Source organism: Rhinatrema bivittatum, chromosome 6, assembly GCF_901001135.1.
Source record: "Rhinatrema bivittatum chromosome 6, aRhiBiv1.1, whole genome shotgun sequence".
In the NCBI taxonomy this organism is placed as follows: Eukaryota; Metazoa; Chordata; class Amphibia; order Gymnophiona; family Rhinatrematidae; genus Rhinatrema; species Rhinatrema bivittatum.
The window spans coordinates 165,776,043-165,800,318 of NC_042620.1; the positions used below are offsets into that span (position 1 = coordinate 165,776,043).

At 41.1% G+C, this 24,276-nt stretch overlaps 1 protein-coding gene across 1 annotated transcript in view; it reads right to left on the minus strand.

The window, feature by feature from the left end:
• SPAG16 (sperm associated antigen 16) overlaps nt 1-24,254 on the minus strand; it is a 1,286,809-nt gene extending 1,262,555 nt beyond the window's left edge. The window contains exon 1 of the mRNA XM_029606125.1: nt 24,182-24,254. Within this exon, the coding sequence (XP_029461985.1) occupies nt 24,182-24,215 (34 nt within the window). The 5' untranslated portion in view covers nt 24,216-24,254. The remainder of the gene's footprint in view (nt 1-24,181) is intronic.
• Between the last annotated feature and the right edge of the window lie 22 nt (nt 24,255-24,276).

The window sequence follows — 24,276 nt, forward strand, 5'->3', positions numbered from 1 at the left end:
ATTAGCTGGATACGTCTAAAAAGCACTACATATCCATCTAAATCTGATAGTAATCTGGGCCCACCTGTGATAAAACCGAGATAGACGATCACGTATCTCCCACACCCCCAGGTGAGCCCGCAAACCTTCATAGGGAAGAAAGAGGGGCTCCACCTCCGGAGCCTGTATCTTTGAGGACCTTGGGGTAAAAGGACCGAGATCTGCGGAAGGATCGGGATCTCTGGAAAGAACCTCCCCAAGAAGGTCAAAAACTCCAATTGTCTCGAGAGCGGCCACTCACCCAAGAAGTCTGGGAAACTGGCTTCTTATCCTCTGGCAAACGTGGAACCTGGGTATCTCTCCATTAACTTGCCATTTTTTCCAATTCACTGCTAAACAAAAACAAGCCTTTGAAAAATAGCTTAGTTAGACTGAACTTTGAAACAGTATCTGCAGACCAGTTGCGCAGCCTTAGCTGTCGCTTGGCCGCAATAACTGGAGCAGCTCCTTTGGCAGCTATGTGAACAGCCCACATCAATCAAGAAGGCAGCCCCAGTTCTACCATAGGTTCTGAATCAGACCTAATGCTGCCAGACTCTTGACAAAGCCGCAAGATAGCCTGAGCTACTAAGGCGCAACAAGAATCAATCTGCAAGTTTGTTATCACTGCCTCAAAGGCTTACTTCAGGGTAGCCTCAATCTTCCGATCCTGAGCATCCTTCAGAGCTGCAATTCCCTCTACTGAGATGGTGGTACATTTTGTGACACAACATACCAAGGTATCCACCTTAGGGAAACACAACTGCTCTTTGACCTGCAGATCCAAGGGGTATAAACCCGCTAGAATGCAATCTCCTTTAAGGATGCTTGTGGTGCATTCCATTCCAGATCAATCAACTCCAGGATTGCATCCAAGAGGGGAAAGAAACAAGCAGCTTTGTACAGGGTGACCAAACTAGGAGCCTTCTTCTGCATCCTCAAGGAGTCAGGCCCAGCCACCCTGAGGGTCTTTAAGGTCATCATTGGTATCATCCTGATCCACCTGCATTCAAGCTCTGTCAGACCACACTGTGCTACGGTGCTCGACTATGGAGACAAGGAGAGGAGCATTCTGCACGCCTGGGCCTACCTTAGCAGACTGGCCCTGTAGAAATGTCTGCAAACCCTGCAAGAATTCTACACAGGAAAATGAGGCCAGGTCCATTCCAGGCCTCATAGGCCCGAACCTAACATCCTGCAAGCCAATGTCCCTTGAAGACTCGACCTGCAGACCAATCAGGGGAGGAGACACCCCTGCATTGTTTCCCTCAGTCCAACTCCCCTCAGACCGAGGAGATGAACCATTGTCTGCAAAATCGGAAGGAGGCAAATCTCACCAAGCTTCCAGGCAGTGCTGACTAGGCTTAATGAAAGCTCTGGCTGAATGGTTCTGATGTGTAGGCAACACAGATAGATAGGCACTTAGGTTTCTTCACCATGGGCACCATGCTGTAAGCGCACATCTCTATGAAGGCTCATGCTTAGCTTTCCCGCGAGTATAAGCGCACCTAATACAGACTCACAAAATATGTGCGTCCAAGCCACGTGCATAGGCTGCTGGCCCTACTGGACGCCCAAATTGGATGCCCAAAACAGATGCCTAAACTGGGCACACAAGATGTGCGTTCAAAAGGAAGAATGCCCAAATTGCACGCAGAAACAAAAATGAGCACACAAACGGACGCGCAAGCACTTTACTATTGTCTGCAGCATTAAAGCATATAAAAGTACCCCTTGGCCTACTGCGTGCCAAAATGGGAGAAGCCTGGAAGCAGGGCCTAGCCAAACAGCTGCTCAACCCGCCATGCCTGTATCTCACCTCATCACTAAACTCCCCAGAGACGTGAGCGTTACAGCCGAAAGCTGAGGAAACAGAACCTTTTCCTGCTGTCTTCCTGTCACTGACTCTTATTTATTTATTTTTTTACATTAAAATCTTTTAACTGAGCTCAACCTTCCCTGGCTGATAGCAGGAACAGGTCCCAGCTATGGGGAGAGAGGGCTAAAGCCTTCACTGCCGAGCCTCTCTCAGCCTGTAACCACTAATTGGAATTCAGGTCCATGCCAATCAAGGCTACTGAACTGAAGGCATTCTAATGAGAGAAGGACTGCACAGTATCACATCAGGAGACAAGTGGTGCCATATAGATATCTCCTTTTTCAACTTTTTTTTTTTTCTCACAGGCAATCCCCAAAGGGAAATGCATGTCCACCATCTGCTGGAAACAGAAATACTGGGGGGCTGATTTCAGGGCAGGACTATATAGCCATGAAGTCAACTTTTGCTCCGTCTCCATCTGCTGACAGATGTGCATAACCCACTCATTGGGTCTGACCTACCCAAACGCTAAGGAAGATAACAATTTAGCAAAATTCCCATACCACAACAGTACTAATTGCAAGCACTCAAACAGGAACAACCCAATCTATGAAAAGGCAAATGTTATACCAGGCCCTAAAACATCTCCTATTAGGAAAGAAGAACAAACCAGTCTGCTCTAAATTCCTACATAGAAACTACATGCTAGCAGAATACCTCACCTTGCTTACACATGCAGAACACAAACAGACCCTCACCAAATACAGAATAAAGAGACCATAAAATACAAATAGAAATATGTAAACAGAAACTGAACTGGAAACTGAAACAATCTAGACTCTATATACAATGAAGCAATGGAAAAACAGAATCATCATCAGTCCTCATAAATAAAACATAAAATCAAGAAATATAAATTGATCATAATAAACCATACTAATAAAAAGAATACTGCCAAATAAAAGGACACATAGAATAACATCCAATAATTAAGAACCCATATAATACATTTTAAAAATTTCCAAACAGTAATAAATATTTCAAATGAGCAGACACATCAAACAAGAAGGGAAAAGTAAACTGCTTCCCATACTTGAAAACTTTATTTCCAGTCTCTCTGAGCTTATAATGAATTAGTGGAAGTAGCACAAATGTTTCCGCCAGCGGGATACTGTCCACCGGCGGCTGACATGGGCTTCTCCCCTCTTCCGCTGCCAGTGGGATGGGGTCCATTGGCAGCTGCACGGGCCTATAGCTGTTTTGTTTGGTGGGCCCCTTCCACCACCCTCCTGGGTGTGTCGCCCCGTGCACATGCACAGTTTGCACACCCGGTAGCACTGGGCCTGGTAGAGATTTAAGCAATACTTAGCTCTTCTTTTAGCCATACGAGACCTCTCCATATCTGCACTGCCTGCTTTGTGGAGGCTGGTATATGTAGATGTCCCTTGGGCTTGAAAGGTTGGAAAACACTGTCTTAAGGAATTTAAATCCAGGCAAATGAATAGCGGTCCTAAATTTTGGTGAATTTTCAGTTAAGAAATTAGGCTTCTAAATTTAGCTGAAAATTCACCTAAATTTAAGAGTCGTAAAACTTAGGTGCCAAAAAGAAGCACTGTACATTTTTGAAAACTGATCCATCAGTTAAGCACAAAATGTACCTACTGCAAAGAGGTTGTCTAACCCATTTTATTTATTTAATAATTATTTGTAGCCCACACCCTCCAATGCTCGGAGCGAGGAACAGATAAAGCATATTGTACATAAGTAAAAGGTCAACTAGACTAAACATGACTAGGAGATCAACATCAACAGTCACACTACACAACTGTTACTCAAATTAAAGCACCAATATATTAACTAGATTCTTCAAGATACCACTTTGCTTGTTTCCTAAATCTGTTCTTGCATTTTTGCTCTTGTTTCTAAATCTCCTTTAGTTTAGTTCTATTAAATTACTCTTGTTTGAATGCTCCTGCATTTTACAATCTCCTCCTTCAAGTCTGTTCTAAATTCACAGTTTATACATAGGGACCTTCATTTTCAGTTTTTATGTTATTTTTCATGGGAATTTCTCCCATTTTTGTTCATTATAAATCAGCATTAACAAATTTCCAAGGAAAATAAAATAGAAACTGAAAATAAAGATCCCTGTTTATATGTTTCAGTGAGATTCAAAACAAGTATTGTCAGGATACCGAGTGCAACATCACCACAATCATATGCATTAACCACTATTGGCGCACATGTGAGATTAACTTACTATGTACAAAATCCCAAATAGTAACATAGTAAACAGCATAATATAAAGACCAAAATGGTCTAGCCAGTCTGCCCAGCAAGGTGTTTAGGTTTGTAACTGTCCTTTTTGCAGGTTACCTCTATGTCTTCTGTTTAGGGTTGTAACTGCCGCTCCATCCATCATACTTTACATTCAAGTCAACAAGAATTACTTAGAATTCCTTCTAACAAAGAAATAAGGCTTGAAACCACTAGAGACAGCTGCTTTCTTTTTCTTGCACATCAAACACAAAACAGAGGACTCGGCACAAATCAAATGCCCATGAATTATCAAACACTTTTTATTCCCAACAGTTTTTTATATTTTTTAATTAGAACCCACATGTGCTACAAATTTCATGAATTAAAACCCACCAACGACGCACTAACATACTATCCATTCATACCATTCATATATATAAAATCTCCAAAACATCACATAAACCCTATAAATATGTACCTATACCATCCAATGTTAATATGCTCAACCTGTATAACAACCAAGGTGTCCAATAAAGATAATATATATAATATATATAATGTACATATATGTTCAGCATATATATAATTCATGATTGTAAATTTGAGTTATTATGTATGTAGGCGTTTAGCCAATATTCAAATTTTTGTATGACTTATGTGTATTAATTTTGGGATACGTGTGCCAGGTTGAGCATATTAACATTGGATGGTATAGGTACATATTTATAGGGTTTATGTGATGTTTTGGAGATTTTATATGTATGAATGGTATGAATGGATAGTATGTTAGTGCGTCGTTGGTGGGTTTTAATTCATGAAATTTGTAGCACATGTGGGTTCTAATTAAAAAATATAAAAAACTGTTGGGAATAAAAAGTGTTTGATAATTCATGGGCATTTGATTTGTGCCGAGTCCTCTGTTTTGTGTTTGATGTTCATTGTTTGTAACAGAGTAGTGCGTACTGATTCTTTTTCTTGCATCCATTATTTGGAACTCTCTGCCTTTTAATGTGCATGGAGAGAAAGATTATATCAAATTCAGGAAATCTTTAAAAAGTATTCTTTTTACCCAGCTGTATCAGGATTACATTTAGTTTTATTCACTTAGCTTTATTTTTCTTTTACTTATAAATTCTTATATTAGTTTTTTTTTATCTTAATTCCATTTAGTTACATTATTTTATTTTTTAAGTAATGTTTAGTATCATTTAGTACATTCAATCAATAATTTCAATCATAATTATGTAATTCTCAAAATGATTTTAATTTTATTGAGATGTTTGTTTTATTTTCCTTTTTATATTTTGTGGATTATTATTTTGATGCAATTTGTATACTATCTTCGTGTGTCAAACTCTGCTTTCTGGTTTATGCGTTGTTACGAATATATAGACCTGTAAGATGTTTGAGATCATCTCAACTAAATCTGCTAGAGATTCCTTCAGTTAGTCATGCACAATTATTTAGTACCAGGGAGACTTCTTTTACTATAGCAGCACCTACTCAATGGAATCTTATTCCTTTTGACCTCAGGTCTTTGGAAGACGTTAAAAAGTTTAAAACGTCATTCAAAGAATTTCTGCTTCATCGTGCGTATAATGATTGATAATGCGGTATGAATGAGTTTCAATCCGTTTGATAAAGTGAATATGATGGGCCATAAGGTGGATATTCTCTTGTTGGAAAACATGTTATGATGTCTAAAATATCAATTGTTTGACAGTACTTGTATTATCATGATATGTATTTACCATTAATATTTGGTATTCTGTCATTTGGTCTCTGTGAAACCAAAAATTTATTGTTTGTATTTTGTCAATTTTGTTTTTATTATGTATGTATTTTATGTACATCGCCTAGGCCTTTTTAGTGTTAGGCGATTCATAAATTCATAAACAATATTAGAAAAAAAGTTTAACAAATTGAAAAAATATCAACAGATATTACTAGACAAAAAACAGAGCATACATGTGTATGCTGAAACTTGGATGAAAAAAGATTGAAGAGATCACAAGGCAATACATGTACAGGAACTCCCATGCATGCTCAGTAGAACAAAAGCTCTGTGAGCTAAGAGAGAAGGGTCTATTTGGTACCACTGGATGACATCATCCATGTGTCATGTCTAATTAAGCCCTTGCTTGTTGACAGAGAAAAGGAGTATCTTAGAAAATAGGAAGGCAGTTCATACTTATTCCTGTCCAAATATGTTTGGGTTAGTGGTCTTTGAAAGACAAAAAAAAGCCACACGTGAGAGATAACCTATTTTGGGCCAGTTCAGGGCCAAAAAAAGAGGATATTAATTAATGTCTATAGTAGCTATTCTTCCTTGTGCTCCAAATACCTTTTTTCAGGTTGCACCAAACAGATATGTGTTTGTCTTAAAAATTCCTAAATTGCCTCTTTTACAATAGTTGCTATTCAATACAACCTGAATATCTGGCTCTATTCATCAAACGCCCAAAAATGCAGAGGCAGATCGATCCCTAGATCTAAGATTTCCTCAGGGATAAAATAAAAATCAGAATAAGACAAGGATTCTTAATAATTTAGTTTTAACTGCTCATTGAATTAGCCAACAGCATTTTGGATTTTTGCTAATGCTGCTCTAAATTACAATAAACACCACAAGCTCTTGAAAGATATCACAGTAACTATAACTATTTTAAAAAGCCTAGGAATTTAAATATCAATTCTGAGCAAGGTCCCTCATGACAATCATGAAATGTATTCCACCATAACCGTTAAGCCAATTATGTACGTTAGTTTTTCTTACCTTATAGGAAACTCCCTTATTTTCCTGGGCCTTCTTTATTTCCTAATTCCTCGTTGAAAAAAATGTAAATGTAATTTACTTCTATTAGATGTTAAATGTGAAATTAAATTTCTTACTTTTTTCTTTTCCCAAGAAAGTAAGATGTATAATTATTTTGTGAAAATTAATAAAATATGAATTATAAAAAAGCCTAACACAGCTGATCAATGGTCTTTCCTTGGTGGATTTCAGGCTCATTTCCATAACATACCAAAGATAGAGTAGAGAAGTAACCTAGTGATTAGAACCATGAGCTGTGAACCAGGGAATCCAGGATTTAATTCCCACTGCTGCTCCATGACCTTTAGCAAATGACTTCATCCTCTATTGCCTCAGGCAGAAACTTAGGGCCTCATTTTCCAATATCGCATTGGTAACACATTAAGGGGCGTTTCCCATGCAAATGAGGCTTTTTTCGTGCAGCGGGGAAACTTCGCATGCCGCGATGTTTTCGCGATTTGCGCAAATGTATTCGCGAATTGCGAAAACATCCTCGTGGTGCGCGATAAAACAACCAACGAATCATCGCAGTGCATGAAAGTGTCCAGACAGCCTGTTTCAGTATCCTGCAGGCTGTGAGAGAGAGAGAGAGAGCCTTGCTATATTGTCTCTTCCCTAGACAGGTATTTGTATCCCTATGAGAGGCCCACCTAGTAACTCGAGGTGGGGATTAGGTATTAGTGTAGGGGGTTGGGGGCCACTTTGACATTCAACATGAGACGTACGAACAGAACAGTGGTCTCTTGTGAAGATTTGATGGCCTTCGGAGTGAGGAAACTCACTCCAAGATGAGATTTGGACAACGTTCTCTCCACCTAGCTTGATGGACACTCTACCTGGGCAACAACAAGCTAGGTGGAGAGAACGTTGTCCAAATCTCATCTTGGAGTGAGTTTCCTCACTCCGAAGGCCAGCAAATCTTCACAAGAGACCACTGTTCTGTTCGTTCGTCTCATGTTGAATGTGAAAGTGGCCCCCAACCCCCTACACTAATACCTAATCCCCACCTCGAGTTACTAGGTGGGCCTCTCATAGGGATACAAATACCTGTCTAGGGAAGAGACACTATAGCAAGTCTCTCTCTCTCTCTCTGGAAACATTGTGACCTGTGATAAACCTTTACCGGCCTCTAGCGCACAACGTACCGCAAACGAAAGGGTTGTAGCTATTGGCCACGCTAACACTGCGGCTGTTTCGCCGCACACAATAACTCTTTATTTATACTCCGCCCCTGAATACAAACTTAAAAATTTGCATTCGCAAATCGCGTTAACAGCTGATGGCGCGATTTGCGGAATTATCTCCTGCAGTAACTCCTTGGAAAATGACCCCCTTAGGGATATATTTACTAAGCCACGATTAATGCATGAAAAATACCATTTATTGCATGTAAAACACTGCATATCTTTGTAAGGGTTAGGTTGATGATCACAGTTCATGATTTGATTAATTAAAATGTAGGCAGCTGGTGGCCATGAGAAATGTTTGGTAACTTGCCTGCCTGGTACGAAGGTGGTAGACCTCATGCATCACCTAGATAGAATTTTAGACAGTGCTGGGGAGCAACCAGCTGTCCTGGTACATGTGGGCACCAACAATATTGAAAGGTGTAGGAGAGAGGTTCTAGAAGCCAAATTTAGGTTCTTAGGTACAAAGTTAAAATCCAAAAACTTCAGCATAGCATTCTCTGAAATGTTCTCTGTTCCAAACGCAAGACCCCAGAAGCTGATCTCCAAAGTCTCAATGCGTAAATTAGATAATGGTGCAGGAAAGAGAGCTTTAGTTTTGTTACATGCGCGATAATGATCAATTCGTACCGCTGCTTTGGCACTGACAGTCGGCAGCACAAAGACGCTGGATTTTAAAGCTGAAAAATTCCCGCCGATTTGACACAGGAAATGACGTGTGAAACCAAATATGGTCATCTACGTCATCAATCCGCCATTTTGATTAGCGGAGAAAATCAAGCTTTAAAATCAGCTTTAAAATCCAGCGTCTTTGCGCCGCCAACTGTCAGTGCCAAAGCAGCGGTACGATTGATCATTATCGGGCATGTAAGTACGTCCTTTCAAACTACTTGTCACAACTTCATGTTAGATATTCACTTCGAGAGTTTATTGTGGGCAAATTTTTCATTTCATACGATGTTAGCCTGAGAGAGGAAAAAGCACTCTGACCAAGAAGAAATAATCATCGCTACAGTTTCAGCGTTAGCACAGCGCTCAAGTGAAGGAGCAAATTTTGCCATCACCCAATGAGTGAGTCTTCGATTATCCACATGATGCCATTCTATGCATACAGGTAATTTTACTTCATGACAAAGACTGTATTATTTTGAATATCGTTCCAGGTACAGTTTCACAGCTGAGACATACAGGTATATTCCATGCTTAAGAGTTACTCCCTGATGAAGAGGATTTACTCGAAAAACTGCACTGTCGGGATCACAATACTTATCACATGAAGTTTTGTATAACAGCATCTTGGCGTCATAACTGTGAGTCTTGATTGGTATAACATTTGATTTTGTATACCATCACAGCTAATTTGCACTGGACTATCAAGTTAGTCATCAGAATTATGGACTGAGCAACTTGTATATTCTGGGGTTACCAATGATTATAACTTTTCTCTAACAACCACGAAGTTGGAGCTAGAGTCTTACAAGTAGCCATTAGGCATATCCATATAGCCTAAAATTGGCGCTTTATGAGGTTTCCCCAGTTCAAACATATACAATCTATTTATAATTCCAGCTAGACGTTTTATATTTTTGTTGATTACATAAGTGTCTGGCACTATCTGGATCATTTTTTTGAGTATTTTTAAAGTTAAACATAAAAATGTGATTATAGCAGATGCGTGCTACTTATCTGGATAAGTAAGATAGATGGCTAAGTGTCAAAAGAGCTACTTATTTGGGAAAGTAGTGCTGTTTAGACTTAGCAAGCTAAAAAACTTTGCTGCTACTTAAAGGGTCATTTATCAAATCGCGTTAAGACATTATCGCATGCGTTACAGTGTTTTTGCATGCGAAAAACGCCTTAAAGCATGCAATAAGCACCAAAACGCATGGTGTGATGCAAATTTTTAAAGGGGAGGAATTGTGGAGGAGTCAGGGATGGGATTTCCATAAAAGTGGGCTGGCTTTGCAAAGCCATAACGCATGATATCACACAGTTTTAACGCCAAAAATAACTAAATCTTTTTCAATTGTGTTAAGCTGTGTGATGTCATGCAATATGCCCATAATGCAATTTGCTTGCAAATTCCATTTTGGGCATTTTTAGGCTGGAGAAGGGCGTGAGATGTGGGAGGAGAGTGGGGGAAAGACCGAAGAGGGAGAGGGAGGGAGAGGGCGCCATAGTAAGCAGCAATTTATGCTACTATAGGAGCATAACTCGGGGTGAGGATTAAGTAGTAGTGTAGAGGTTAGGGGCCACTTTTACATGCAGAGTGAGTCATACGAACAGAACAGTGCACTCTTGTGAAGATTCGATGTCCTTCGCAGTGAGGAAACTCACACAACGATGAGATTTGTACAATGTTCTCTTAACCTAGCTTGATGTTACCCAGGTAGAGAGCTTGCCCAGCAAGATCCCACCCATAGAGCATACTCTCCTTAAGGCATTTAAAATGGACCAGGCATCTAGCCTGGTCCTGCACAGGTACATAGGAGAACATTAGGGGCACTGCCTCACAGCAACCTCTTCGATTTCCTATTAAAAACAAGTACTGCAACCCTTGATTCAGACTGAGAAATTACTACTCACCTGATAATTTCCTTTCCTTTAGTGAAGACAGGTTAATCCACACCAGTGTGTTGTGCACCTCTACTAGCAGGTGGAGATGGAGCAAAGCTGACATCACGTTATATATACCCCTGCACTGACATTAGTCCACCAGTATTCTCTGCAAAAGCCAACTGTGGACAGATAATAAGATTTGATTATAAATTAGCAACAGCCAACCACTCAAGCACTCAGATAACAGGGAACATTGATCTCTGACAAAGAGTGTAACATCACTAACCTAGGGACTGAAACTGAGACTTAACGTCATCCCCGGAAACACAGCCACTCAGGAGGACACTAGAACCACAGACTGGCAGCCAAGGGCGAGAAGGTGGATTAGCCTGTCTTCACTAAAGAAAAGGAAATTTTCAGGTAAGTAGTAATGTCTCATTCCTTAGCATTCAGACAGGTTAATCCACACCAGTGGAATTTACCAAAGCTATTCCGTAATAGGGAGGGAGGCTGCCCTCAGTCCAATGCACACCGCACGCTCAAAGGCTGCGTCCTCCCAGGTCTGCACATCCACATAGAAATACCCAAAAAATATATATAATAGACAATCATGTCACAGCTCGGCAAAACTCGACGGAATACAACAATCGAAGCTCCAGCCATGACAGCACTCGAACCCTACTAGATTGAGCCCATCTAGGTAACGGCTGCTTGGTATTCACATACACGACTGACATAATTTCCTTAATCCAGCTGGCTATGGTAGTCCGTGATGCCAATTCACCCTGTTTACTGTCACCATGGATAACAAACAGGCAGTTAGTGTTCTTGAGAGGTTTAGAAACCTACAACTATCTCATCAGATGCCTCTTGACATCCAAGGTCTGCAACAGAGAATATTCGTCCATCTCTCTCTCTCTCCCTGTCCAACATTGGCAGGGAAAATGAATGATCCAAGCACAAGTCTGAGACCACTTTTGACAAAAAAAGATGGAATAGACCAAAGTTGAGAAGTATGTCTAAACAGGAAACCAATATGGAGAAGGAAAATACCCAGACGCCTCTGCTATTCCTTTGGCCTGCCTGGGCTGAATGAACTCTGAGTGACTTTCTGAGCATGACTTGCAGAATGTCTCTGAGCAGATAGACAAGCTGGCACCAAAAAAGGTGAGCCTATTCATTGGGTCACAAGGAAGAAACCAACGCGGGAGCTTCAGGCACTATCTCACTGGACAAGATAATTAACAGAACAAAAGGATTATCTGGAGAGTGAGGGCAAATGGGCTACATCTGGGAAGACTGGTCAGGGCAGTTCAGGGATAGGTTGTCATGTCAACAGCATGATGTGACTCTGTAAATGAGTCTTTGGGCAGTCACGTAAGTCTAGAAGTTTCTAAAATACTGTATGTTTAATTATAAAAGAAGGGTCACTTCCTGTATCCAATGAGATGCTGTTCAGTTTGTCAGAATAAGGGCACCCAGTATCCAGCATCTCCCAAGAACACTTATAATGCCTAATAAAATTACTTTATACCTTTTACTGAGTCTAAGTGTTCTTGTGTCCCTGGCCCTAAGCATAGAGTATTATTTACAAAGCTGGACCACTCCTGGAGACACCCACAGGAACAGCCCCAGCAGAAAACTCTGCAGCACAAATATCTACACGCAGAACAAAGTGCCACGTGAACATCGTCCTCAAACTCAAACTTCAAGGAAGATTACATAGTGGTCAAAAAGAGAAACTTGCCAAAAGTTCTAGAACCAGATTAAGGTTCCATAACAGCACCGGCAACCGTAAGGGAAAACGATGATGATTCACCCCCTTCAAAAATCGGACCAGATCTGAATGAATTGACAAGGGTCTACCATTCACCTGACCCTAGAACCAGGCAAGATCTGTCACCTGCGCCTTTAAGGAAATATAGGCCAAGCCTTTACGTAATGCATCCTCTAAGAATTATGAAATGAGTGGCATCTTAATTGAAGCACACCTCATTCCTCACACCAAGCCTCAAACACACTCCAAATTCTAACATAAGCTAATGAAGTGGAAAACCTCCGCACTTGAAGCAAACTGGAAAACAAAGCAGTGGAAAATCCACACCTAAGCAACCGAGCCCTTTTCAAGGGCCATACCATAAGACAAAATCAAGCCAGAACTTTGTGAAGAACAAGTCCCTATGGATCATAAACTGAAAGGAGAGTTTGCAGGAACCTCCACAATTGTGAATACCACAGCCTCTCAGGCCAACCTGAAGCTACCAGAAGCACGAATCCTGTGTGCCCTTTGATCTTTCGAATCAGTCTAACATGAGCCTTGGGGAAAAGGCATACGGAAGCTTGCCTTCTGGCCATTCCTGCACAAGATCATCGATACAAAGCACTTCTGTTCTCTACTGCGACGGAAAAAGCAAGGCATTTTCACACTGTGAGATATCGCCAGTAAGTCTAAAAAGAGTAGACCTCAGAGGGCCACTATTTTTTATTTATTTATTTGCAGTTTTTATATACCGATATTTGTTTAGTAACCTCACATCGGTTCACAATTTACAGAAACACTGCAGCTGTGCCAAATAGAACGAACATGTGCAACAGTGCTTTATAATAAACATTTACAATAAACTTGTTAACGAGCATATGCAATAGTGCTTTACAATAAACTTGTTAACTGGGGGGGGGGGAGGGGAGAGAACAGTGGAACAATGAAAGGGAAAAATAATATAGTGGTACAAAGCAAATTGTTATCTCACTGAATTTATAAGTCTATAAATAAATAGAATGAATTTATGAGTCTATAAATAAATAGAATGAATTTTATAAAACACAATTGGAAAAGAGAAAAGCCTGGTATGAGAGAAAGAAATGGGATAGAAGTCTTATATACAATTGATATACGATCAATATGAATAATTGCCAACAAAAGGTTAGGTGTGGTGAGAAAGAAAAAGGGGATGTACATTTAAGTACATTAGTGGGCAAGGCTGTAGGAGTAAGGGAGAGAGGAGAGCGTAAGGGTTAAGTATAAGCCTGTATGAGCTGGCATACCTCATCTGACATCTCCAAGTGTCTCAATCAAGCTCTGCCTGCTGAGAAAATCAGCTCTTTCCCGCAATGTGAAAGGCGGAGATCTCCTGAAGTTATACCTCCACCCAGTCCCTGAGCTGGGCTATGTCCTGCGATACTTGCTGGCCTTTGGCATCTCTTTGGCAATTGACATAAACCATTGTTGTCGTATAGTCTGACATTACTCGGTCCACTTGACCCTGCAAACGGTCAACGAACGACAAGCATGCCAGCCGAATGGCACATGCTTCCAGACAAGAGATTCCCCAGAGAGTCTTCTGCACTGCAGAGTCCCTGCGCTATCAACTCCTGACAGAAAGCTCCTTAACTCCGGGGGCTTGCATCCTTCGTGTGTACCAGCCAGTCCGGGGTCTGTGGGGAACGCCCTTCCTTAGATCATCCGCTTTCAATCACGACTGCAACTGAATGATAATCTACACAAGTAACTTGAAGCTACATCGAGTAGTTCTGAGGCTTCGTGTAAACAAGATGTGCTGAAGAGGACGCATATGTGTCCTTGCCCATGGAACCACCTACAGGGTGGCTACCATCAAAACTAGAAGTTGTAGGTAAGACCACACCTTTGGGAGAATACCTTTGTCAATAGCAATACTTGCACCAGCTATTTCTGAATGTGGACTTCTGGCAGGAAAGTTCTGCCTTGCTTCGTGTTGAAATGAACACCGAGATGGTGCAACGTCTGTGTTACGCTCAGGCTGTGTTCTGGTGTTGTGAACACCACCCACAAGGGTGGCCCCAGGTGGAGAGAGACAGGGATGGCTGGAAACAGTGTCAGAGTCCAGGCTGGGTCAAGGCAGGCGGCAGGTAACAGGGTCAAAGTCCAGACTGAGTCAGGGCAGGCGGCAGGTAACAGTGTCAGAGTCCGGGCTGGGTCAGGGTACCTAGTAGTAAGGCAAAGAGCCCGAAGGCCACACACACACACACACACACACCCACCCGGCAGAGCAGAGAGCCCGAAGGCTACACATGCACACACGGCAGGGCAGAGGGCCCGTAGGCCACACACGGACACAGGGCCCGAAGGCCACACACGGACACACACACGGCAGGGCAGAGGGCCCGTAGGCCACACACGGACACAGGGCAGAGGGCCCGAAGGCCACACACACACGGCAGGGCAGAGGGCCCGTAGGCCACACACAGACACAGGGCTGAGGGCCCGAGGACAGCACGCACAGTAAGCAAGGCCAGGAAGGGCAGGGCAGAAGGCCCGAAGACCATACACAGCGCAAGGCAAAGCAGGGTAGAAGGCCCGAAGGCACACACAGCGCAAGGCAAGGCAAAGCAGGGTAGAAGGCCCGAAGGCACACACAGCGCAAGGCAAGGCAAAGCAGGGTAGAAGGCCCGAAGGCACACACAGCGCAAGGCAAGGCAAAGCAGGGTAGAAGGCCCGAAGGCACACACAGCGCAAGGCAAGGCAAAGCAGGGTAGAAGGCCCGAAGGCACACACAGCGCAAGGCAAGGCAAAGCAGGGTAGAAGGCCCGAAGGCACACACAGCGCAAGGCAAGGCAAAGCAGGGTAGAAGGCCCGAAGGCACACACAGCGCAAGGCAAGGCAAAGCAGGGTAGAAGGCCCGAAGGCACACACAGCGCAAGGCAAGCAAGGAAGGCTAGAGCAGGGAGCCCAGGCGAGCTCGGTGCCGACGCGCCGAGGGAACTGTCAGGCAGGGTTATAAAGGGAAGACCAGAACATAGAGTGAACAAGGGAGATGGACTGGGCCTGTCAGGAGAGCCAGCTCTAGAGGGACCCCTGGTGGAGAGGCGGTTGCACAGCAGCCATAGCCGTAACAGTCTGAGACTGCTGTAGACTACACTTGGTCAGAAGTTCACCTTTCAAGAGGCCTGAAGACTCTCATCCAGGCTCTTGGCCTGAATTAACCAAGCTAGGTACGGGAGAACCTGAATGCCATCCTATCACCACCCTGACCTTGGCAAGATTCTGGATGCAATGGCTAGACCGAAAAGTAGTGCTCAAAACTGATAATGCTACTCCAAAATGGCGAAACGCGGAAAACTGCTGATGCTCCAGCCGAATGGGCATATGTATATGCCTCTGACAGACCCAGAAACATCAGAAATTCCTCTGACTGTATTGACATTATCACCGAGCTTAATGTTTCGATATGGAATTAAGTCACTTGCCAATGAAGGTTGACTCCCTTTTTGGTCCAGGATGAGGCAAGAGGAAGCTTCCTTCACGGGAATAATGAAATAAATAGAATAACGGCCCATATCTTCTTGTGACTTGGACAATGGAACTATGACCCATCAGTTGAGGGGCCTCAACAACATAAACTCCACTACCTTTCTCTTCTATGGAGCAATGCAGAGACGTGTTATGAAGACGTCTCTAGGGATGCAGATCCAGACCATAGCCTTCCTTTATCTCTCCAGAACCAACTGTTCTGACATGAACTTGACCCACCCCCAATTAAAAAAGAGATAGGTGACCCTTTATCTCTTGCTCTGTGAGATGGGTCACAAACTTTCATTGAGGGGGTCGGGAGGTATCTCACCCAAGCCTGCATCCCATTTGGGCTGCCCAGGCCAAAAGGACTGAGTCCTGCTCTGAGGCCGTCCGCTAAGAAACTGCCCATCTAGCAACCGAGCGACCAGGACTCATTTATTGGCCATCTTTTTTTGTTGTTCTTTTTTTTTTAAACACACTCCCAAACAAGAGTGATTCTTTAAGGGGCAATTCTGTAACATTAAACTTTGAAATTGTATCGGCCAAGCAACGGCTCAGCCACAGCTGCCACCTGGCTGCTATCCCCGAAACCATTTCTCTGGCAGAAGTATGAACCAGGTCCAGCCTGCTTCCGCCAAAAAGGCAGTGGCCAGTTTCATATCTGCCCTGATATTCAACCCAGATCATCAATTTCCTGAGATCAGAACAGACAAGAGCAAGCCATCAGGGAGCAGCAAGAGGCTATCTGCATTCTTCAATGCCTCTCCCCTTTCCACAGGAATGATGATTTGCTTTGTGACAGAACACACCAGCGCATTCACATTTTAGAAAACGCAGCTGCTCTCTCTTGCTGCCAGATCCAGGGTTACAGCATTACCAAGACTTGACCCCCTCTGAATAAGCTTCTGGAGCGTCCCATTCAAGACCATCAGGCCTTGAATGGCATCCATAATGGGGAAGTAACTTCTTTAGCTCAGAAATGGAATCAACACCCAACATTCCCAACATCTTCAGTGTCAGGGTGAGAAGAGCCGGCAACTTATCTCTATGACAGAATGCTCTGTAAGGAAGCTTTCATCATTTGTGCCACCTGGGTCCCCATCAGAGTGACCTGCAGCAGGCCAAGGCATACTCAGACGCTGACCTGTGGCACAAGACTAGCGGGATTCTGCAGTCTGTGATACTAAATCTTTTTTGTTTTATTAGGTTGGCCGGCTCCGCCAAACGTACCTGTAGAAGGGATTGCCACCCTTGAAATAATTCCACCCAAGAACGGTGGAAGGATCTATACCAAAACCAGGAGGCACTGGACTGGTGCCCACTGAGTTGACCTCCCCTGCTGAAATCCAGTTAGGGGGGGCCTCAACACCAAGTGAAAACTCTGACAGATCCCCTTCCGGACCTATTCCTGCATCCTGATGGGAAGGGCTGGACTCAGCAAAAACCAGCAGGAGACAACTCTCCCTGAGCCTCTAAACAGCACTGACATGATTAGAAGGCAGCAGTATATGGCATCAGTATAGATATAGACATACAGACAGATATATATATATGGCAGCATTATAAATCGCAAGGTGCTTAGGCTTCTTTACTACTGGTGCAATGGATAAAATGTCCACTAGCTGCATGCTTACAAGCGATTGTCAATTGTGTGTTCAACTGTGCATCTGTACAAGGCAAACCCATATAAAACACCCAAATTTAGGATGTCCAAATATAATATTCATGTATGGGATGCCCAAGTATGGGACATTTACACGTATAAGCGAGTACTTTGGATACTCAAAACTTGTACGCCCAACTATACGGCCCAGATGGACACCCAGCCTGGACGCATAGGCACAAACCGATGTCAGGCACCATTTTGTGGCAGACTTGCTCAGAAAAAAGTGCACAAACGCTACCGCGGCCTACCACATGGCAACTCTGAAAGCATGACCTAGCCCAAAAGGCCACTCAACCCACCAAAACTGTCGCGACTCCCCATCTCCCCATGGAGGCAGAGGCGAATGTCGGATTGGCCCATCGAGGCTTGGAGACCAGAATAGGAGAGAGGAAAACCATCCCGGCTGAGTACAGAGTCAACCTCCGGCTGCAGGGCAGAGGGCTAATGCTTTCACCGCCACGCTCGGCTTCCTGCACCTGCAAACCTTTTAACTGTTCTCTCCTGGCAGCTGAGTTCATGCCAGAAAAACAGCTACCTGTCCAAAGCATTCAACTGAGGAAGGAATCATAGAATATCACCTCATGAAAATTCGACTGAGGGAGAGACCATAAGGTATTACCTAAGGAGAAGCAGTGCACAATTTACCTCCTTCTTCTTTCTCCTTTTTATCCTTTTTTTTAAAAAAAAAAAAAAAAAAAAAGAAAAATGCATGTCCACCATCTGCTAGAGACGGAGAATACTGGCAGGCTGTCAATGCAGGGGTATATATACTGTGACATCAGCTTTGCTCCATCTCCATCTGCTGGTAGAGGTGCATAACCCACTAATATGGATTAACTTGTCTGAATGCTAAGAAATGTGCTTGCACTAAAAAATAATAAGTAACACCAACTTCAACCTCATATTTAGAATTTGCAGAATGCAAAATTATTTAGCCAAGCTAAACAACCAGCAGAAATCAGTTTATGTTGAGATACACTGCCTCACTCAACAAATGGGTATCCACTGTATGTGTTATGCTCTTCTTCTGAATTTTTTCTTTTTAAAATATTAAGCTTTTGTGTCACTTGTCAGGAAATATACATTACTTTAAAAATGTGAGCCAAAACCAATTGCTTTTACTCAAGCTTTCAGAGCTGCCCAAAAACTGTTAAAAACCACAATTTTTTGTAATTGGCTGTTCATCTCATAGACTTTTTTTTTTTTTTTTAATTACACCTTTTCTCCTTTATCGTTCATATTTAAATATACCTTTCAATTCAATCTTGGGAATTGTTCATCATGGATTTCATCCAGTTCCCTGTGTAGAGGAAAACTGTCACACTCTGTTTCAATTATTTTAAATAAAAAACATGTTTTTAATCTACCTGTCTGCGCTGCATATGTACCTACTCCTCCTGCCAGCCATTGCAAGAGCTTAGACACATTATGCATGTTTCCACATACTGTAACTAATAGTATTAGCAGCAAGAATGTCACTTCATGCATGCATATGATGTTGATTAAAGCAGTCTGTCATTCAGAAATCAACACTGTGCATTCTACTCAGGGCACATCTGGATTAAACCCACCCACACATCTCTGAAAAAAAGACGGTTATTTTAATTGAACAATAAATCTTCAAACACCAAAAGGTATTTTGCACAAAAACTGTCACAGAATTTACTGTTTCAGTTAATACTAATGCTGAGTAAAAGGTAGAAATCTTAAGTGCTATAAATGTTTTACAAATAGCAACAGTGACTTCCATATCTACAATTTTCTGTTTGCTATTACACTATGACATTCAGAGGACAATTTTTAAAAGTCATTTCACTGGTTAAAAACCCAGGTAAAAGCGCAGTCTGAACATTTTCCTTCCTCTGTGTGGATAAAAATACTTCCCTACTTTTACCTGCACAGAGAGGAAATGTTTCTGGAGGCGTTTAGGTTAGGGGAGGTTAATAACATGTGTAGATTGCATTTTCAAATCTACATGCATTGTTTTCTCTGGAAAAATTACTTGAGAACAAAGCAGCTGACAATATGTGCAGGTATTTTTTTCCCAGGGCAAGTTTTAAAGGAAACGTATGCACATACTTTACCTTTGAGAATAGGGTACAAAGCCTGCGGGTAAAAAGCATATGCAGACATTGCATAAATATGGATAGTTTGAAACTTGCTCCATAAAGGCTCAACATTATTTCTCAAGTCTTCAATTTATCTGCCACAGTACTAACAAAAAGGAAATAACTTTGGACAATACTGCATAATTAAAACAAAAAACCCTTTTTAAAACATCTTGGCTATAATAATGTGAACCACCCCCTCCCCCAAAAGGAATCCCTGTATGTTATTTGTGAATTAAAAATCTGTTGGATCACTCTGCCTTGATGATTGCAGGAACTGAATAGTTATTACACTGTCTAAACGTCTAAGGCTGGTTGAGAAAAATTCAGTTAGCGATTGTTAATGTCACTTCATTTTAGTAACTGCTACATGAATCATATGAAAGAAGTCAGTCCAACCTCTTCGCCCCTAACAACTACCCAGCCTACACAAGGCCATAGCTATTTAATTCTTGAATTTAGGTTACATACAATGTATTTTATGTAAGATTTATTTCAATAATATGTATATGTAATATCTGTTTATCTTAATTTTTTTTTATAATGGAACCCACTCAATATGATTCAAATTTATAAAACAGTGGCAAATTTTGATTTCATATCAGTACAGATTGTAAAATAAAATACTGCTATGAAACAATACTTTCAATTGCTTCCTGCTGAGCAAAATTACAAGAAATTATAAGGTAGCTCAAGGCAAAGTTCCATACACTTCAATTTACACACACTGTAATTTATTTTCATCTAAAAAATGATACAGGTAGCAACAAAATTGCATCTAGCTGAAGCAAAACAACCACATCTCATACTAAAATAAATAACTAAGAATTGGCAGGTCACTAGGAACTTTATTAAAAGTGCCTACTAGCAAGGTACATTGTGTACTATGTCCCCCAAAGGATTAAACTGCTACTCATACTCCGTAACCGAAGAGAAAATAAATGCTGCTGAAAATAGTTTTCAAAATTGAATAAGTGTACTTTACAGATTAATTTTTAAAGTTAACTTAATCATAGGGAAATAGACAAGACAGAAGACATTACTTACAATATGTGCAACCTATCAAATCTGCTTCCCAAAGGATAAATGTACTAACCAGTCTTACAGTCTAGAACTCAACAATTTTTCTTTTATGTACAAATATAAATCCAAGACAAAGAGAAAACTTGAATGGTGCCATGGTATATAAAACAAATCACCTACAAGATATAGATTTTTATGGTAATCTGTGGGTAATCTATGTCCAACACTGAGCAGTCTATGTAAAGGAATTATATATTGGCTGAGAGAATCTGCAACTTCTCAATGTCCAGAAACAAAGATGAGTAAGAGAAGAAACTGTAGATATAATATTTTAGCTTGACAAAGCATTTTGGCAGATAACACAAGCCATAGGGTGACAAAAAGAACATAATGAAGGTTTAGTGGCTAATTCTGATTGCTTGATGAGGCCATGTTATAGCAACTCAGGCTTGCTACTAGCAAAGTTCATTTTCCAAACCAAACATTGGCCTTGGTTTTGAGGGGGATGGACAGGAAGACTAGTTGACTAAGCAAGAGTACTTTAAGAAGGAACACTCTGCTTCCACACTAAAAAAAACCCAAAAACCATGAATTGGTTTAGAAGTAGGAAAAATAATAATGGATAACGAAACAGAAGTGATGATGATAGACTGAGAAAACAGAAACTAAAACCATATTATTTTGATACAGCTTCTAAAAGGTCCAGCCATAGGAGTTTCCGTTTGTAATTAATGAACATATTAAGACAAATTCTGTCTCCAATCCCACTCAGCAGATCAGCCCAAGCATTGTGGAGCAAGCTGTAGGATACCAGTAAATCAGTCAGACATAAAGAGTATGGCAGTGAATCCAGCAGTGTGACACTAATCAAAAAGGTAAAAAAATGGGGGGAAATAACTTATCTATGATATCACAGATTAAAAAGTCAAAACCTTTTCATATCAAAACAGTTTTAAGAACAGAGGGTTCCAGCCATTGTGTAAAAGTGAAACCTAGTGGCTGGTCTCAGGGTCCATGACTAGGGCTCTGGAAGGAATGCTGGCGCATGGCTCTTGGCCAAGAATTGCCATGGCAATGACTGGGCTAAGTAAGTTGATAGGGGAGACAATGAAGGGGGAATAATTCCCGTGAAGCTGCAAATTAAAGGTTCAAGGTGCTGTAGTTCAATAGAGGTCAGTTCTGACTGAGCTGACAGCCCAAAAAAGCCAAGGGAAACTGACAAGTAAAAAAAAAAAAAAAAAAGATTTAAAAAGCAGTATAATCAAAAGAGAGACATGGTTATTGACTATGCAATGAATATCCATAGAAATTAGAACATTTAATTATTGATATGTGACAAAACAAATTAACATATATGGATTTTAAAATTTATGGGAAGGCATTTTTCTACATTGAATTATCTCTGCCTTTTTTTCCATTCAATTTTAGTTTTTATATGGATTTGATTTTTCATTCAGGATAGCTAATTTTCACTTCAGAAGCAAACCAATGTATTTTCAGCTGTCAAGCATCAAAAATTTGGAACAAACTACCACTAACCCTGCACCTGGAGCCATACTACCTTAAGTTCAGAAAAAAAAGCTAAGGTGTGGCTTTTCAACCAGGCCTTCCTCTAAGATCCACATCTTCCACCCAACTTCCTGAACCTTCTATGAAGGACTATGTTACACACAATTGGGTCTTGAGACTATTCACAAATGGGATTTCCTATACTGGATCCCAATGTGTCATTAATTGCAAATTCTGATTTGGCTGTAAGCCGTTCTATTGGCTCTGTTCATTTAAATGTACTGTAATTCGCCTTGAGACCAACTTTGGGAAAAGGCAGAATATCAAATGTTTACAAATAAATAAATAATAAATAACCTTAAGATGGCAACAATATATGGATAAAAACAAGTTTAAATGACTTCAAATTTGTGCAGCCACCATGTTATAAGCAAAGAAATATTCTGATTTCCCTGCAAAGGCATCTAAAAATCCTAATCCATAACCATAATTAACAGTGCTAGTTTATTTAAGAGTATTGCAAAATATTTAGTCCCTCAGTGCATAAATTAACCCATTAAGTAAAATCTTCCCAGTCAACATCTCTACAGTTGTTGGTGCCCTTAAAAAGTGCTAGTGACTTTCCAAGTGAAAGCAATACAAGTCTCTAAACAGGACCATTCCATAGCAGCCAAAAAAAGTTTAAACTAAAGAAAATTAAACTAAGATTTTTTTTTTTCACTGAGGTGCTTTGGGCCCTAAGCCATGAAAAATATTTTTGTGAATGTTTTATTTAAATAAAACTTTGCAGACTGGGAGAGATAAATGGTCTTTATCTGCTTACCATGTCACTATATTTAGAAAATAGGGAAACACAAAACTCTAATAAAGGACTGTGCAATGTAATTGGAATGTGGTTCTGGGAGCCCCAAATCTAAGAAGTGAAAATTCCACTTTAACAGTTAATTTTCAAGAACTGCTCATCTTTATAAACAGATTTGTCTGACCAGCTCATAAAGTATCCTCTTTTTCAACTGGATGTATGTAGTTCAATGTCAGCTTCTGCTTCAATTTATGCAATCTTTGGAGTGTGAGAAATTTACTCTAATTTACATGATCACCTATGGGAAATTGCACGCAAAATACTAGAGCTGACTTACTTGGAGCTCCACCTTTTTATTTTTTTCAAGAAAATGAGCCAGGGGTCCATACATTTTAAACAATTAAAGTTTGTGGATGTGAACAAAATGCAAAACTGTCTCATCAGGGCAAAGAACTATAGTTGTCAAGTGCACCTCTTTGTGAACGTTGATTCCTGTTGTTTCTTCCTGATCAAAAAACCTAACACGTCAGAATACCTAAGGGAATATTTATAGCCCTGTTGTGGTATATATTTATAAATAAAGTTCTAATTATAATTGGCCAAACATTTGGATTTTCAGGGGTCTGTGATGTCCAAATGATTTTTATTGAATAAATAGCTCTCAACTGACACCAGCATAATATTTATACTGATCATGCAGTTAAAATCATCTCCTCTGCAAAAAGACTGGATAGGGTGGAAATGATGACAAAGGTGGGAAACCGAAAAAGAACTGAACAAGCCATAGCTTCCAAGAGAAGAGAGAGAGAGAGTGTATGTGTGAATTCCAGAACGCCAACAGAGCTCCGAACAGGAGGAGAGTCAGTGAGCGAGAGTGCGAGGGACACCTGATATATCTCACACACTGACAGAGTCTGCAGTGCACTGTACGAGATCCCTGCCGATCCCGTTCAAACCTGTCCCATACCATAGTCAAGACGAGGGGGGGGAAGCACTTCAAACAGGGAATCAACACAATGGACAAAGGTAAAAAGTATTAAACAAACAAACAAAATTAAAAAAAAAAAAAAAGCAAACTACATTAAACAAAAAACAAGCTAATCAAACGCATCCCTAGCGCGGGGACACGAAAAGAAAAGGATACGCTCCAGGTAAAAACTTTCAGCATCAGCAGCCATGGCTCTTCGGAGTTGTGGGATACCCAGATCTCGCCGTTGCTAAAGAGACCTCCTTTCCCTG